Genomic DNA, 16656 nt, shown 5'->3' with positions numbered 1-16656 from the left:
AAAACCGGCGCTGCTCTCCAAAATTATCTGGTCACTTTTAACTGGTTGACTAAAATCCCTTATTTTGGCTGCTGGTCCCTTATTTTCAAGGCTGCTGGTCCCTTATTTTAAAATCTGTAAGTTGACAGCTATGATCTGGATTTTACTTCCCCAGATGTCAGAACTGAAATTAAACAAAAACTTTGTAAATAAAAAAAGAAAGGGAAGCAGAATGAGGGGCAGTGCCAGTCAGTTTTAATATAATGAAGCCCTCAAATAGCATACTCAGCTATTAAAAACATTCTCAAGCAGAAAGCCCTTTGTGCCAAAGGCAAAATGATACTAAGAAGGCTAAGGCCGAGAACAGTAACAATATTTTAACACTGACTGTGTGACTTAAGGCAGTTGAATGTGAGGTGCAGGTTGCTCCTGTACAAATGGCTGCCAAAGTATAGCTGGAAAACATGACTTCACCACAGCAATACCCTTGGTACGGACGGGGAACAACCGAGCTGCATGTCCCAATATCCGTCGGTCTGGCGCCACTATTTTAAAAATCTATTTGTAGAACTATTTGCATCCATATATTTCTATCGTTATTTTTGGTCTTCTAGATGTAGACTTTCTCTCCCTCCCCTCTCCCCCTTTTTTTCTGGTAGCAGTGCAAGGAACAAAATGTGTGTGTGTGTGTCCCGCCAAAGTAATGGAAATGGAAATGGCACTGCCGACTCGTTTTAACAATTTGTTTTCAATCGTTCAGAGCTCTGATCCTTTCCAAGTATATGAGTAAGAAATGGGTTTGTACGAACACTTGCTGACTTTGATTAAGCACGACGCACAGCGCTGGCCTATCCCAACAGTTGGCAACAAGACATTTTCTGTGTGCTTGTGTGATGTTTGAGGATGAGGGGAGACAGGCCAAGTCCTTTGCTCAGGTCCCCAGGGCTCTATCTAGGTTCCAAGGCCTACCCCTACTATGCCTCCATCACTTCCTGGTTGCCCTGGTAACAGAGGCAGCCTTTGGCAATCTCCTGTTTGGAGGATGGGGTGGGGGTGGGAATCAATGAAGTCCTGCCTGGTTAACGGCCGGCTCACTTAGGCCCCATGTATCAATGGCTGCTAAACCTGATGTATATGTTCTACCTCGACTGTCAGAGGCAGTAAGTTTCTGAATAATGACAGGAGGGGAGAGTGTTATTGTGCTTAGGCCCTGCTTGCAGTATCTGGTTGATCACTGGGGGTCTGGCTGGTCACTGTGAGAACAGGATACAGACCAGATTGGCTTCCTCATATACAGTGGTGCCCCGCAAGACGAATGCCTCGCAAAACGAAAAACACGCAAGACGAAAGGGTTTTTCGTTTTTTGCATCGCTTCGCAAGACAAATTTCCCTATGGGCTTGCTTCGCAAGACGAAAACGTCTTGCGAGTTTGTTCACTTTTTTCCTAAAGCCGCTTGAAGAGGCGCAGTTGCGACGGACCGTGCTTCGCAAGATGAAAAACATCGCAAGACGAAAAGACTCGCGGAACGAATTAATTTCTTCTTGCGAGGCACCACTGTACCCTCCAATATTTTACCCATGAAAATAGGGGCATCCTATTCCATTAGCAGCAGCTTCTTCTTCTTCTTCTTCTTCTTCTTCTTCTTCTTCTTCTTCCCCTGCCCATCTGTCTGGTTTGCCCCAGCCAGTTTTGCCGGCATCCACCATATATAAATACACAATAAAACACTAAACATTAAAAAAAACCCTATATAGATGTCTTCTAAAGGCTGTATAGTTACTTATTTCCTTGGCTCTCCACAGGCCCTCATCATAGTGGAAGTCTTCTTCCAGCTGGGAGGGGAGGGAGGGGTCCGCCTTGGGTGTCAGGTCAGAGACCCTGACTCTTCTGCGGAAGAGGAGACAAGCAGGGGTCTCTAGTCTCCAGCTCCATGATTTGATCTGGGGTCTCTCCTGGGGTTCAATGTTTGAACAGGGGAAGGAAGAAAACGTGTATTTCTCCTGACACATCACCGATGGATGAACACTTTGAGGACCATGTGTATTTTGCTGTCTGCTTCTATGGCATTTTTGGGTTTTAAATCTCTGGAGGCAGTTAATAAATGTAATTAATCATAGTAAGGATGATGATAATACAATGGGCTCAAGGTTCTTTGCTCCACTTTCCACATAGGACAGCAAGTGGCTCATTCCGGCTACTCCTGATCAGGGCCAGGAAAACCCCCTGGCCAGTCACCCAGTGTTATAATGCTGAATTACCCTGATGTTTTCTACATCAAGTCTGCCCAAACCTGGTGTGCTCCAGATGTTGCTATGGGACTCCAACTCCCCTCCTCTCCCTCTCCCTGCCCCACGGACCTGCTGTCTGGGGCTGATGGGACTTGGGAAACTAATTCAAGACCCTGGAAATGTAGCTGAGGAAGAAAGCACCCAAGGGTGCAAAGTGGGAGCCCTGGTGTGTGTGTTGTAGGGTTGAGTGAAAAACGACCTCCCAGAATTCCTCATCCTATTTGTGGGTGGTGAAATTGGGGGTGGGGGAGTATTCTCCTGGATATTTGGGGTGGGGGGGATGGTAATTTTGTTTCAGTTTGGATGGTGACAAAAAAAGGAACCTCAGAAAATTCATCAGAAAACTCGCTGGGAAAGTTGCTGGCTCATGTAACACCCAGCATGGGATTTAAAAAGGTCAAATAACCAAGGTCCTTGGTCCAAGGAGCATCTTTAAAAACTGGGCATGTGATGGGGCACGAATCTTCAGGATGTCTCCCTCTTTCCCATGACTTTACCTTCTGAGCAACCAGCAGCACTTTATGCAACAAGTCTGGGAAACCAGAAAGGTCCAGAAAGTCGGTCAATCCATCTGAACCGCTTTCAACACAAGAACAGAAGAATGGCTGCTTTCTGGCTGCTAACTGCTCCAACTGACTGGGCTTTCAGCTTTCAAGAAACTCACCTGGCCTCCTAGGAAACAAAACATTCCCCAGGATTCCACAGCTGGTTGTGAGGTCAGAGTCTGGCCAAGGACTGGAGCCAATGGGCTCTGGGCTCCAGGAACACTCTCTCTGCCAGGCCCATGGCATCTGGGCAACTTCAGGCAGCTGCCAAGCGTCTAGCCTATCCCTGCATTGACCCCCAAGCAGAAGGCTCAGGCAGCTGGATCTAGGCTCCGAGTTCCCCCAATCCTTCCAACTTTGCACCCCACTGGAGAATCGAAGGAAATAAGGCAGGCCATGACTGTGGTTCAATATCTGGCACCTCCTTTAAACCCACCTGTTTGCCCAGGAGTTGGTTGGCTCGTGGTCCATCAATTGGTCATGGTGTATCTTATGTTCCAGTGGGTTGAACGTTCTTTTAAAGTTTTTTTGGCCCCCCCCCTTCATTGTACAGTGGTACCTCGGGTTACAGATGCTTCAGGTTACAGACTCCACTAACCCAGAAATAGTACCTCGGGTTAAGAACTTTGCTTCAGGATGAGAACAGAAATCATGCTTATTTCTGGGTGCAGCTTATATTCGGGCCAATACGGTAATAAGACTAATACTTTTTGTCTCCTTACTTGCATCTTGTTGGCCACAAACCACAGGCATATTCTGCAACTGGGAGTCCTTGCAGAACTCTCAAGATGGGTATAAGAATGGGCAGTATCCATTCATCCATTCATTGCCATCTGGACAAACCAGAGCCTCAAAAAGCATGAATGGGGGGGGGGGGAGACACTGAGCAGACAGAGGAGGATAGGTGGGAAGCTGAGTTCCTGAGAAACAAAACAGCTGGTTGTGAAGCCAATACTTTTAAGATCTTCTGCAGCTCTAGGGGCTGTTAAACAACGTGGTTAGCCACAGATTGTCTTATGGAAACAAGTTTGTTTGTGTGTGTGAGTCAGAGAGAGAGACAGACAGAGAGAGATTCTAGTGGATGGGATTGGAAAGGAACAGGGTGCATAAGGGCGACATGCCTAATAAAAATACATGCTGCACGATTAATGTTCTGTTGCTTTTTACTAGTAACATATTTCCCCTTTTCTTTAAAATACTCTCCAAGACTTCAGATGAACTTTTCAGCACAGCATTAAGTTAGGAAGGGAAAGAAGGTGGTGTGGTAGTTTTGGTACTTATTTTTCTCCTTACCTTTTACTGGACATTGCAATGTAACGCTCGCTCCTGTTCTTGCCAGAATTGTACCTCCAACAGTTGCAGAAAAGTTCCGAAGCTCAAAATTTGTGATGTTTGTTACAGAAAACAGTATGGTGGGAGCCTCTGCAAAGGACAGAACAGGGTGAGGGGACCGAGAAGAAACAATCATTAACTAGTCTGAGAATTCAGACTCTTAAGTCACACTCAGGTGTGACCAAGAAACAATGTAATAAGGGTGGGGCTATGCAGTTGGGAGCTCTACACTGGTGGGAGTTGGGGACGCAGGTGGCGAGGGGACGCGGGTGGCCCTGTGGTCTAAACCACAGAGCCTAGGGCTTGCCGATCGGAAGGTCAGCAGTTCAAATCCCCGCAACAGGGTGAGCTCCCGTTGTTCGGTCCCAGCTCCTGCCAACCTAGCAGTTTGAAGGCATGTCAAAGTGAAAGTAGATAAATAGATACCGCTCCAGTGGGAAGGTAAACGGTGTTTCCGTGCACTGCTCTGGTTCGCCAGAAGCGGCTTAGTCATGCTGGCCACATGACCCAGAAGCTGTCTGCAGACAAACGCCGGCTCCCTTGGCCTATAGAGCGAGATGAGCGCCGCAACCCCAGAGTCATCCACGACTGGACCTAACAGTCAGGGGTACCTTTACCTTTACGCAGATGGGAGCTCTACACTGGTGGGAGTTGCCCATGTCTTACTTTGCTCTTCCTCATTACTACCATTTCTTCATTACCCTTTACCTGTTAGTCCCCAACAGTTACCTCTCTCAGCAGTCGTGTTTACCTATCCAAGTAAACTCCACTTACCTGTTCTGGCCCCCTGTGAGCTAGTTTTTTTACATCATTCAATTTATGTATCATTTCACATGGCCAGAAGAGTTCCAAAACAATTAACAGGGACAATAACATGCAAATATATTGTGGAAACACATTAAAATAAAAGAAACATATGGAAAGTTTTAAAATGTTTTTATATATTCTAAATGCTTTGAAATGTTTTGAGTTGGATTTTAAAATGTTTTGAAACACTTTAAACATGTTTTGTTTTAAATTGAATTGTTTTTAACCTTCTGATGTTTGTCGCTCAGGGCTCTGTTGGAAGGAAGGGCAGGATATATATGGCATACATCCACCCAAATCACCAACAACATAAAAAATGCCCATATAAATCACCAAAAATCAATGACCAAAAACGTCAGACTATTAGTTCTGTTCAAATGTCCAAGAGAATAAAAACATCTTCAACCGGCCTTTTGCATGAAAAACAACAACAAATAAATAAATAAATACATGTTGTTTGGGAGGGGAACAGAAAAAGAAATGGGACAATTGTTCATGGTAAAGAAAGTGGGAAAGCAATTAGATTAAATGCTACCTGAATAAAACAGAGCAGAAGATTCTGTGTCAGAACCAAAGTCATTCTCCACCATGCAGCGATACACACCCATTTCTTTCCTGGTGGGGTTCAAAATTTGGATTTTCCCACTGTCTTCCAAAACAACTCTGCAGAAGGTTTAAGGAGTAGACAAGATTTAACTAGAGACAAGCAAAATTCATTTCGTTCAACACTGGCCTGCTTTGCATTTCACACTAAGCCGAACTCCCAGGTCATTCTGTTGCTGCACCCAAGGTGTATCCTATAGTTTATACCTAGCTCATGGTTTGCCCAGGTCATTAGTAGGGGCATCAGAGAATTCTAACACTCATATTGCTGAGGTTCACTTATTTATCCAAGCATCAAAACGGAAATCAATCCGGTTGTGGTTGTTTCTGTCTGCAACCAATATGAAATTGATCACGGGGTGGGATAAGGTAATGACAACATAACTTACATTGCTAGTTACACGTAAGTTATGTAATTTTGCTGCAGGGGACTGTGAGATGAGCGACATAGTTTTGGGTGGAAGATGAACTGCAGCAGAATAGAAACAGCGCTACATGAAATAAAGGCATGGCAGGATGGAAAAAGATGCCTCTTTACATCCTTAAGTCATTGGAGAACAACAGTGGGGCAAGTCTGCATTGTGGACTTCCCATAGACATCTAGTTGCCTACTGTGGGAAACAGGATGCTGAGCTAGATAGGTCTTTGACATGATCCAGAAAGTATTAAGCAGACCAGTATCAAGCCAATCCTATAGCATTGAGCTCAAGGAGAACACATGCTTTGCCTTCTGTGTGCATCCTGTTCCCCTACAGTTAAATTTTCCTGGGCTTCTCTTTTCTAACTCTACAGCAGCCAAAAAGCACCAACTAGGTTTGCATTTCTTCACAATTCTGAGGTTCATGAATATCATACTCTGTTGAGTAAACAATAGGTCAAATTAATCTCCCATTCCCACTATCTTTAGCCGTGTGCCATTAACAGGGCTGGGTTTGAAGTGGACTCTAATTTTGAAAATGTCGATGGCTACCTTCTTAACAGACTCTGATGCCCAAAATGAATGCTAATGCAGTAAAATGAGTAAGGAGGAGGGATTTTCACAGCTGATTCCTTTTTTATACTGTAATTATTTGACAGTGATATCACATGACTAACTGAGAAAAACCACAAAAAGCATGGATTCCTTTTTACTTACTTCTCAAAGGACTTTAACTCCATTCCATCTTTCGTCCATGTATACTTAGGGTTGCTAACACCAACAGTTTCACAAAGCAAATGTATAGCGTGGGTGTCCTTTGTCAAAAAGACCGCACTCCCAATATGTACGGTTTCTGTTCTGTTCCAAAGAATCTTGGGCCCTTCTTTGCGCCTCACAATAACTGGAGCTTTTTGGCTCATCGTTGATGCATTGCCTTGGGGTTTTGTGCTGAGATTATCAGGCACGTCTGCAGATTTGCCAGGTTTCCTGGAAGGCGGCTTTTTGCCTTGAGGCTCCTTCTGTATATCAGAAGCAGAATGCGGTGGTTTGGACAACTCGGCAATCAATTGGTAGACGAGCTGGGAAGCCAATTCGTCATTGACCTCTCCAGCCTCAACAAGGTGACTCAAATTCTTTATCAGCTCCTCGAAATGTACTGTATCCATACTGTAAGCACCAGGGAGAACCACTGCCTCCAGCCGCTTATTTTTGAATTCACGAGAGCCACGTTCTCCCCCTGAATTTCTCGTGTGAGTTTCCAGGTGTCGCAGAAAAGGCTGGTCGTTCACCTGCCCATCGCCCAGATACTGCTCGCTCTTCTGGCTCCACAGTTGCCACATCTGACTCATTTTGTGCCACTTCGCTCCAAAGCTGTTGGCCTCGTTGCGCTCTGTGCTGCTACTCTCACCGGTGTGCTTACCAAAAGCGGGTGGTTCTATCAGCTTGTTGTCTGTGCCAATGAGCTTAAGGACAAACGTCTCCTGCGCTGAGCCTGCAATACACTTGTACACCCCGATATCCGAAGCCTCAAGACTGTTGACCTTGAGGGATCCTGATTTAGTGACGCCAAGTCGCTTAGAGATCTGGAGGTGCTGCCCGTCTTTCTCCCATTGGATAAGCGACTTTTGGAACCTCCGGACGGGGCACTTAATGACAACAGATGTTTTTGGAAGCAGGTAAGCTCGGCTTCCGATGGTAAAATTTATACGCTTCTCTTGCCTCGTTTGTATGTAGACTCTGTGGATGCTGAGGATCTGTGGTCCAAGGGAAGCAAATTTCCCAAAAAGTTTAGGTTTCATCTCTGAAATGATAAAGTCATAGTGGGGGTGGGTGGAGGTGGGGCGACACATTTGACCAGTTTCTTTCCCATCGATGTTTGTTTCATTTCTGCAAACCTCATTTACCCAGAAGTGCTTCCAGTCATTGTTTGTTTCAACAGAATATTGAACTTGGTAGATCGATATCCTAATCCCCAGCAAACATACCATATTTTCCCATGTATAAGACGAGGTTTCCCCCCAAATTCTTAAAGTTTAAAATTTGGGGTAGTCTTATACACGGAACGTTGCAATTAAATACAGTGGTACCTTGGGTTACAGACGCTTCAGGTTACAGACTCCGCTAACCCAGAAATAGTACCTCGAGTTAAGAACTTTGCTTCAGGATGAGAACAGAAATCATGCTCCAGTGGCATGGCAGCAGCAGGAGGCCCCATTAGCTAAAGTGGTGCTTCAAGTTAAGAACAGTTTCAGGTTAAGAATGGACCTCCAGAATGAATTAGGTTCTTAACCTGAGGTACCACTGTATACAAATAAATACTGTACATGCTGCCATACATGCTCTGGCTGTTGCAGCTCCTTGCAGGGGAGGGGCGCACTGAGGGGCCTCCAGAGTCTGCCTGCCCCCTCCCACTCAGCTGCCCTACAGCTGGGGGGGGGAGCGCAGAGCCTGCGCACACCCAAGGGGCAGAGTGCAGTTTGCTCCCCTGGTTGTTTGAGAGTGGAGCAGGAAAAAAATCAATTTGACTTCTGCAGTTACCCGGACGTCGGGGACACGCTCTCATTCATGCTCTCCCTCATGCTCAGCTGCCTGGCTCTGCCACTGCTCCAGTTGGCCGAGGGGATCAAAGTCACTCCCCCCTCCATGCCTTGCCCAGGAGAGAAACTGCACACCTTGCACACCTCCTGGGCAACGGTGCGCCACTCGCCCATGACTCCCGAGCCTCCCCCAATCTCCTGCCCCCTTCCCCCTTCGTTTTGACAGATTGGGGGAGGCAGCAAACCCTATGTTTCAGTAGAGTGCATTGGGCCTAGGGTTGCCACCCGTCCCTAGAAAAACGTGAGGGGTGGGAAGATAATTCTTCTAGCTGTAGGGTGGTTGAGTGGGAGGGGGCAGTCAGACTATGGAGGCCCCGCTGTGCGCCCCTCCCCTCCCCTGCAAGGAGCTCAATGATAGCATCCAGGGCGGGCTGGCAGGAGCAGCTGCCATTACACAGCTTGCCTCACTGTTTGACGTTTAAAATATTTATTTCTTAATTTTGGGCTCAAAAAATAGGGGTCGCCTTATACAGAGGGGCGTCTTATAGATGGAAAAATATGGTACTTAGAATCAAGTCTCACTAATTACTTCTAAGTGAGAATTGCACCATAAGACTCAAATATCAGTTCACATCTGGACTATCTGAAGATCTTAGTATATTCATCTGTGATTTGGGTAAAAAACAGTAACATGTGTAGGAAGCTAGCTTTCTCCATACAGGGAGTTTTAAAATAGCAGCAACAGCATGGAAGCACATTAGGAAACACTGTGCCCCCAAATGCCTTCTGAACTGAGAATTTTCCTTTTCCCCTCTATTTCATAAAGCCGTCGGTGTGTTCAGTGACATCAGTAGCTATTAAATACTTGCCTTCATCTCAGACCTATTTGCATGCTCAGCAACCAACACAACTCAGACCACGTTTTCCATGCTTAACAGACTTGGAAATAAAGGACCAAATATGAACATGGGCATGCAGTGATGAGTAATAACCAGCACAGTTACCTGCCAGAAATGAAAGTGGGGGACAGTTCAGAATGTGGGAAGCTAGAGATGAAAATGAGCACTCTGACAGAGAGACAGAGAGGAAAGCAAGGGGTCAAAGGTAGGCAAAGCAATCTGGGAAAGGAAACTGGGACTCACTTTCCCTCATCCACTCATCTGCTATATACTTTTATTGCCACATTTCCACATGCATTCCCACTACTGACTGGGAATCTCTCTAGTGATTTAATGTCTTGGCTGGTCAGTTATGGCCAATGAGGACAGCAGCTGATTTAAGACCTGTGTATTTATCAAGCCGCAGTCAGCTGTTTCATTTCTGCACAAGAAATAAATTGCCTCGGGTTCTGAGTTTATTGAAAGAAGTGCACTTTATCATAATAACGATGCAGTTCAAAATATTTGTCTCAATGGAAATGCTCCAGCATTTAAGTTGTCCCCATTTCCAAAAGTCCGGAATGCATGGAGAGCAAGTGTGACTTAAAAATTAAAACATGTTTTAGCTGTCCTGGGCTTACTCCAAACTATTCCAAACCAAATATCAATGCGATACATAGCTATGAATATGCATGAAAGCATCTAAACTGCAAAGCTGCTCGGTCATTCTCCTCCCACCCTTCATCCCTTTATTTTATGGGCTGGATTTCTTCTCTTTGGCAAAGTAGGGCCATGTCAGTCGGTAGGCCTACTGCATTTGTACAGGTGGCTTGTATGAGAGAAAGAAAAACACATTCCTTTTGGGAAGCAGAAGGACAGGTATTAGGTCTATATTCTGTGTTAGCAGGTGCGTTGTAACGCCCCATAAAACAACCACTTCTCAACATCTTTGGAAGAGGCTGTGCTTTGCTCCTCGCTGCCATCAGAGGTGTGGTTGGCAGTGATGGGGAACACAGAAAATCTCAGTTGTAACTCCAGAGTTGTAGAACAAGGTAGCTTGACACCAGATAAGTACCATATTTTTCACTCTACAAGACGCACCAGACCATAAGATGCACCTAGTTTTTGGAGGAGGAAAACAAGAAAAAAAATATTCTGAATCTCAGAAGCCAGAACAACAAGAGGGATCGCTGCGCAGTGAAAGCAGTGATCCCTCTTGCTGTTCTGGCTTCTGCGATAGCTGTGCAGCCTGCATTCGCTCCATAAGACGCACACACATTTCCCTTTACTTTTAAGGAGGGAAAAAGTGAGTCTTATAGGGCAAAAAATATGGTAGTTTTGTCCAGCTCACCCTACAGAACTTCCATGGGCTCGGGCAAAAAGGCCTTTTCTCCATCAGAGTGTATTTTCTCTCTTTTTTCCAGTTGTATTTCATTAAATTTTAAAAAAATTCACCTATACATTCCAATACACAACATTTTTTCTTTTGTTTTGTCAACTTCCTACCCTGTTTTCCCGGGTGTTTTTTAATTGCTCCCCCTTGCTACACCCTGTCTTCTCTGTCTTAAAACCACAATACACAATACCTCTAATTTCTTCTGTGGCTCATAGTTTAAATTCTGCTCACGAACTCAACATACTATAATACTTCTGTAAATAGTCCGAAAAAGGCTTCCATTCTTCCACAAAACACTCACATTAAGTTCTCTTATTCTTGCTGTTAACTTTGCCAATTCCACAAAGTGCATTTTCCCCCTTTAAAGTGGAAGAAGCGCAGCAACTGCACTCTGTATAGGGACGGGCGAACAGATTGATTCCGGTTCCCCATTTTCTAAACTTAAATTTACTTCTCCACATTTGCACATCAGCTTGTGATTATTATTATTTTTTAAAAAAAAGATGTCCTTGTGAAAATTCACCAGCATTTTAGTGCAGATTTTCCCTAATATACGTATCTTTGTAAAGCAGTTTCCCCCCTAATATAACACATTTTTGTATTTTACTTTTGTTAATGCATAATATCTCCTCTACCCTAGTGTATGCCTCAATGTATATATTACTTGCCTGGATAAGTGCATTGCCAAGATTTGGAGAAGTGCAAATTCTGAGGAATAGCTGTGTTTCAGTTTTCGTGTATGGTTTGTGAATTGGGTGTGCTGGCCTTTAAATTTGAACTGAATCCATTTCTCCCCCTTTCCCTAACTCTGGATCAAGACCAGGCACTTGGGAGCTTTTTTGTTTTGTTTTTAATGCTCTTCCACTAAGCTATGGCCCTTCCTTTCTCCTAGAGGTCCTTGTGTCCACTAAGCTATAACAGTGGGACATGGGTGGCACTGTGGATTAAACCACAGAGTCTAGGACTTGCCGATCAGAAGGTCGGCGGTTCGAATCCCCATGACGGGGTGAGCTCCCGTTGCTCGGTCCCTGCTCCTGCCAACCTAGCAGTTCAAAAGCACGTCAAAGTGCAAATAGATAAATAGGTACCACTCCTGCAGGGAAGGTAAACAGTGTTTCCATGTGCTGCTCTGGTTCACCAGAAGCGGCTTAGTCATGCTGGCCACATGTACGCCGGCTCCCTCGGCCAATAAAGCGAGATGAGCGCCGCAACCCCAGAGTCGGCCACGACTGGACCTAATGGTCAGGGGTCCCTTTACCCTTTAATATAACTGTGATGTGAGACTTATTGTTCCCTCTGGCTCATTATTATCTACTTGCAGCACCTCTCCAGGGTTTCAGACAAGGTTCTCTCCAAGCCCTACCTGGAGATGCCAGGGATCGAACCTGGCACTTCCATGCTCTACCACTGAGCTATGGCCTTCCTTTCCCCTAGAGGTCTTTGTGTCCACTAAGCTACAGGCATTTTGACAGGCTGTTAAGACTGTTTTACTCCACCAGGCCTTTGGCCTCGATTGGTTGGTTGTCCGCTCTTCAGGGTTTTTTTTTAAAAAAACAACAACACAAGAATGAGAGATTTCCATCTGGTTTTGCTCGTTCTTATTCTATTTTATTGTTTCAGTGCTGTCCTTTTACCTGTTTTTAACTTTGCGAAACGCTCTGAAAGCTGACAGTCAGGAAAAATATATGCAAATCAATAGGCAAATCACTGGGGTTTTGCAGAGGAATGAATTAATACAGTACAATGGCATGTAGCAATGATGTCATGGGACAGATCCTTGGCACACCAGATCAGTAACTCTGCTGAATTTTACAGAGCTATAACTCAGGACTGGTCTGACTAGGTAAGCAACTCAAGTGGTTTTAAAGACTGGTTTTAAAAGACATTGTTATTTTATTTAAATACCCCAGCCCTTGGCCAAAGAGCTCAAGGTGCGATTTGTCCTTCATCCTTACAAACAGGTAGGTTAGGCTAAGGAACAGCAACTTGTCCAAAGTCATCCAATATGTTTTCTGGCTGAGCAAGCATCGTAAAAAAAGATTTTCTCTGTGCCATCTGCACTACGACATTTAAAGCAGTATCGTACCTCTTAAAACAGCTGTGGCTGCACCCCAAAGAATTCCGAGGACTGTAGTTTGTTAAGGGTGCTGAAAGTTGTTAGGAGACCCTTCTTCCCCCGTGCAAAGTTACAATTCCCAGAGTGGTTTAACAACCAATCCCTCTTCCCAGGGAACTCTGGAAATTGTAGCACCAGGCTGCATCCATTGGCTCACTGCCCACTAGCACAAGGACGAATTAGCTTTAATATTCCGCCACAGGGGAATCCAACACAGGGACAACAAGATCTAGCAGGATATCATAGTGAAGACTGAGCAATCTATTGTGCATATGCATTGTTTTGCAAAGCGTTTCATTGGGATGCAAGCATACAGTTAAGTAGTTTTAACTTAGCGCTCCATTGGATACAACCTCATTCAGTGTCCGCTGTATTGTTTTTCGTTTTGTTGAAATTTTTAAATTGCTTTAATTGACTGTTTTATCATGTTTATTAGACACTTTGGGCTCCAGTAGGAGGAAACTTGGGATACAAGCATCAAGAATGAATGGATGAATGAATGAATGGATGAATGATAGACAGACAGATATTACATTTACAACAACGCTGTGAGGTAGATTAAGCTGAGAAGCAGGGAAGAAGAAGAAGAGTTTGGATTTGATATCCCGCTTTATCACTACCCGAAGGAGTCTCAAAGCAGCTAACATTCTCCTTTCCCTTCCTCCCCCACAACAAACACTCTGTGAGGTGAGTGGGGCTGAGAGACTTCAGAGAAGTGTGACTGGCCCATGGTCACCCAGCAGCTGCATGTGGGGGAGCGGGGAAGCGAACCCGGTTCACCAGATTACGAGTCCACCGCTCTTAACCACTACACCACACTGGCTCTCTGGGCCAAAGGCCAGCCAGTGAGTTTCATGGCCAAGTAGGGATTTGAACTCTGGCCTTCCAGGCCCTAGTCTGACACTCTAACCACTACACCAGACTGTCTCTCCATTCACAGCCTAATTCCAGAGCTGAGCCACACAACCAGCAGAGTCATGCAGTCTACCTCTTACTGGTGAGATGTCACATTCCAACTAGAGCTTTCCCACATGATTCTGCTGGTTGTGCAGCATGGTTCTGAGATAGAGATGAACATAAACCCTTGCCATAAGCAGCTCAAGAAACTGAATTAAGATAATGTTTTCCCAAAGCTTCCTTCTTTTAACAAGACATGTTCCGAACCACCCTCCATATTACATATTACTGTTTCTCCATATTACTTCCCTTCTTTCCATAGCAGGAGCTAACCATGTTTCTTTAGCGTTATTCTCCACCAAGCAATGTGCAGGCTGGACACACTGCCACGCAAATATCCACAATTAATTAAATTCAGAGAGATATGCAGCTTGAAAATATTTTATTAAATGCCGCGCCAAGGACATTCCTTCAAGTCCGTGGAGCTTTATTTAAAGTGGTGCTTTGTACCTCAGGATCTTGGCATGTTAACTGGCAATGAAGTCCAAGAAAAGAAGTTTCATATTATGTATGAACCAATAATTACGCTAGCTCCTATTTTGTTTGGTGCCTTGTTTTTAATGCGGAGTTACGGCATGTAGCCAAGCAGCCACAGAAGGCAATTAAACTCAAGGAGATGCCTGCACTGGGGCCCCACACCTGATCCAAGGAGACTGTCTTCAACCTGTCTCTTAATTCAGGTCTCCAGGCAGTGAGTACCGAAGCAGCTGCACAAGGCCTCTGAACCGTGATTGGTTCAAAGAAAACCCTCCCTCCTCCCCATATACTGTAAGGGGCTCTGAGAGGCCATATAGTTAAACCCTCTGCTTAAATTCTGTGGGTTGAAGCCAACGTAGCGCTAAGTTAAAGTCACTTAGCAGCCTGCTTGTTTTGCTGGCAAGCTATTTTGTGCCGGAGGAGTACTGTTGCACAAGAGCAGGTTGCTGGCGACTTCGTTGCACAATATTACCATGTGCAACGAGCTCCTGCTGGCACAGCTAGTGCATTAGGTTCCTCTGTTGCACAACATTAAAATTCACCTGTCCGCTGGTGCAAGAGCCCTTGCATTTGCAGACAGAGAATGCTGGACAGAGCCCTGTAACTTTATTCCTGCCCACCCACCCCATTGCAATTTTCACCAATCAAACAGGTCAGCCCACACCAAGCAAACTACGCCACAAGCAGAGAGCAGATTGCTGTAAAACGCTTCGTGTCTTTATGTATGTATGCATAGTTTTTTTTAAAAGAACACATCTAAAATGTAAAGTGTGTACGCATTGTGCAGGTACACTCTTCATATTAATACAAGAGTCCTATTGCACCACACCTGGGGTGGCAATCTATTTCCAACAGTGGTCAGTGAGGATGCTGCTGAGAAGCCTACAAGCAGGGTGTGTAGGCAAGAGCCCTCCCTCATGGCTGTTTTATTCCCAGTAACTGAAATTATTCTGAATAAGGAGGTTCTATTGAGCAATCATCAAGGGATGCGGGTGGCGCTGTGGGTTAAACCACAGAGCCTAGGACTTGCCGATCAGAAGGTCGGCGGTTCGAATACCCGCAACGGGGTGAGCTCCTGTTGCTTGGTCCCTGCTCCTGTCAGCCTAGCAGTTCGAAAGCATGTCAAAAAGTGCAAGTAGATAAATAGGTACCACTGTGGCGGGAAGGTAAACGGCATTTCTGTGCACTGCTCTGGTTCGCCAGAAGCGGCTTAGTTATGCTGGCCACGTGACCCGGAAGCTGTACGCCGGCTCCCTCGGCCAATAAAGCGAGATGAGCTTTAGGTCCACGACTGGACCTAATGGTCAGGGGTCCCCTTTACCTTTATTGAGCCATCATAGCTAGCAGCTGCTATGATTTTCTCTACGCTTTCTTTCTTCAAGCAGGTGGCCGCCACCACATCTTGCAGCACTGAGTTCCATCATTGAACAATGGCATTGTGTGAAAAAGCACTTCCTTTCACCTGGATTGGCTACAGCTCCCTGCTGAGTTCATACTTGGTGCCAAAGTACTTTTGAAACCCAGGGGAGCTCTCAAAAGGAGATGATGCTATGGCATGGAGGAGATGGGGGAGTAAAAAACAAAAACCCCTCCTGATTTGGCCTGGATCCCGGAGCTTGTGTACAATACAGTTTTTGCCAAGTTCTCTCTAATATTAAGTCATTGACATTAAAGCCCTCTCACCTCCTTTTAAAGCACGAAAGGAATACATGGATTTAGTTTGGGGAATTATACATATACATATGCAAGGTAATGACACTTAAGAATTTTTTTCGCAAGCAGACACAGTGGCTGCAATTCTAAATGTGCTTATGCTGGCAGAGCCCCACTGACCTCAGCAGGGCTCTGCAGCTGCCAGAGCAAGCACATTCAAGACTGTAGCCGGGATCTGTTTGCACAAAAGACCAGTCAGATGCCTAATTTGTTATTATTTTACATGTACACTTACCACCCTTGCAGGCGCTTTCAAAACCAACCGTACAAAGCAAAGTGCAGACACCCTTTTCAAGACTTCTGGCAACAAGGGAAAGAAAGAAAGAAAGAAAGAAAGAAAGAAAGAAAGAAAGAAAGAAAGAAAGAAAGAAAGAAAGACATCTTCTGTCTCCTATGCACACTGGAACACTCTAATTACAATGCTAAGGCTGCAATCCTATGCACACTTAATTGGGAATGCAGGACTCAGGTCTGGGCAAATATATATAAGATTGGGCTACTCAGTAGAACAGCAGCCATGTTCTGCTGAGCAAGGCTTGGAAATTAACCTCAAGGGCTCGTAAAAGTCTCCAAATTCAGCTCAAGTGCAGATCTGAACTGGAGAACAAT

The 16656-nt window shown here is 45.1% G+C and overlaps 1 protein-coding gene across 2 annotated transcripts in view; it reads right to left on the bottom strand.

Moving 5' to 3' along the window:
• Positions 1 to 16656, bottom strand: part of ADAMTSL3 (ADAMTS like 3) — a 283528-nt gene that overhangs the window by 33149 nt on the left and 233723 nt on the right. For both annotated transcript variants that reach the window (XM_083712399.1, XM_083712400.1), the window contains 3 exons: positions 6691 to 7774; positions 5488 to 5615; positions 4107 to 4235 (listed from right to left, as the gene is read on the bottom strand). In XM_083712399.1, coding sequence (XP_083568525.1) covers positions 4107 to 4235; positions 5488 to 5615; positions 6691 to 7774 — 1341 coding nt within the window. The remainder of the gene's footprint in view (positions 1 to 4106; positions 4236 to 5487; positions 5616 to 6690; positions 7775 to 16656) is intronic.

Source organism: Podarcis gaigeae (genome assembly GCF_964106915.1).
Source record: "Podarcis gaigeae genome assembly, chromosome: 14".
In the NCBI taxonomy this organism is placed as follows: Eukaryota; Metazoa; Chordata; class Lepidosauria; order Squamata; family Lacertidae; genus Podarcis; species Podarcis gaigeae.
This window is presented reverse-complemented; position numbering and strand designations above follow the sequence as displayed.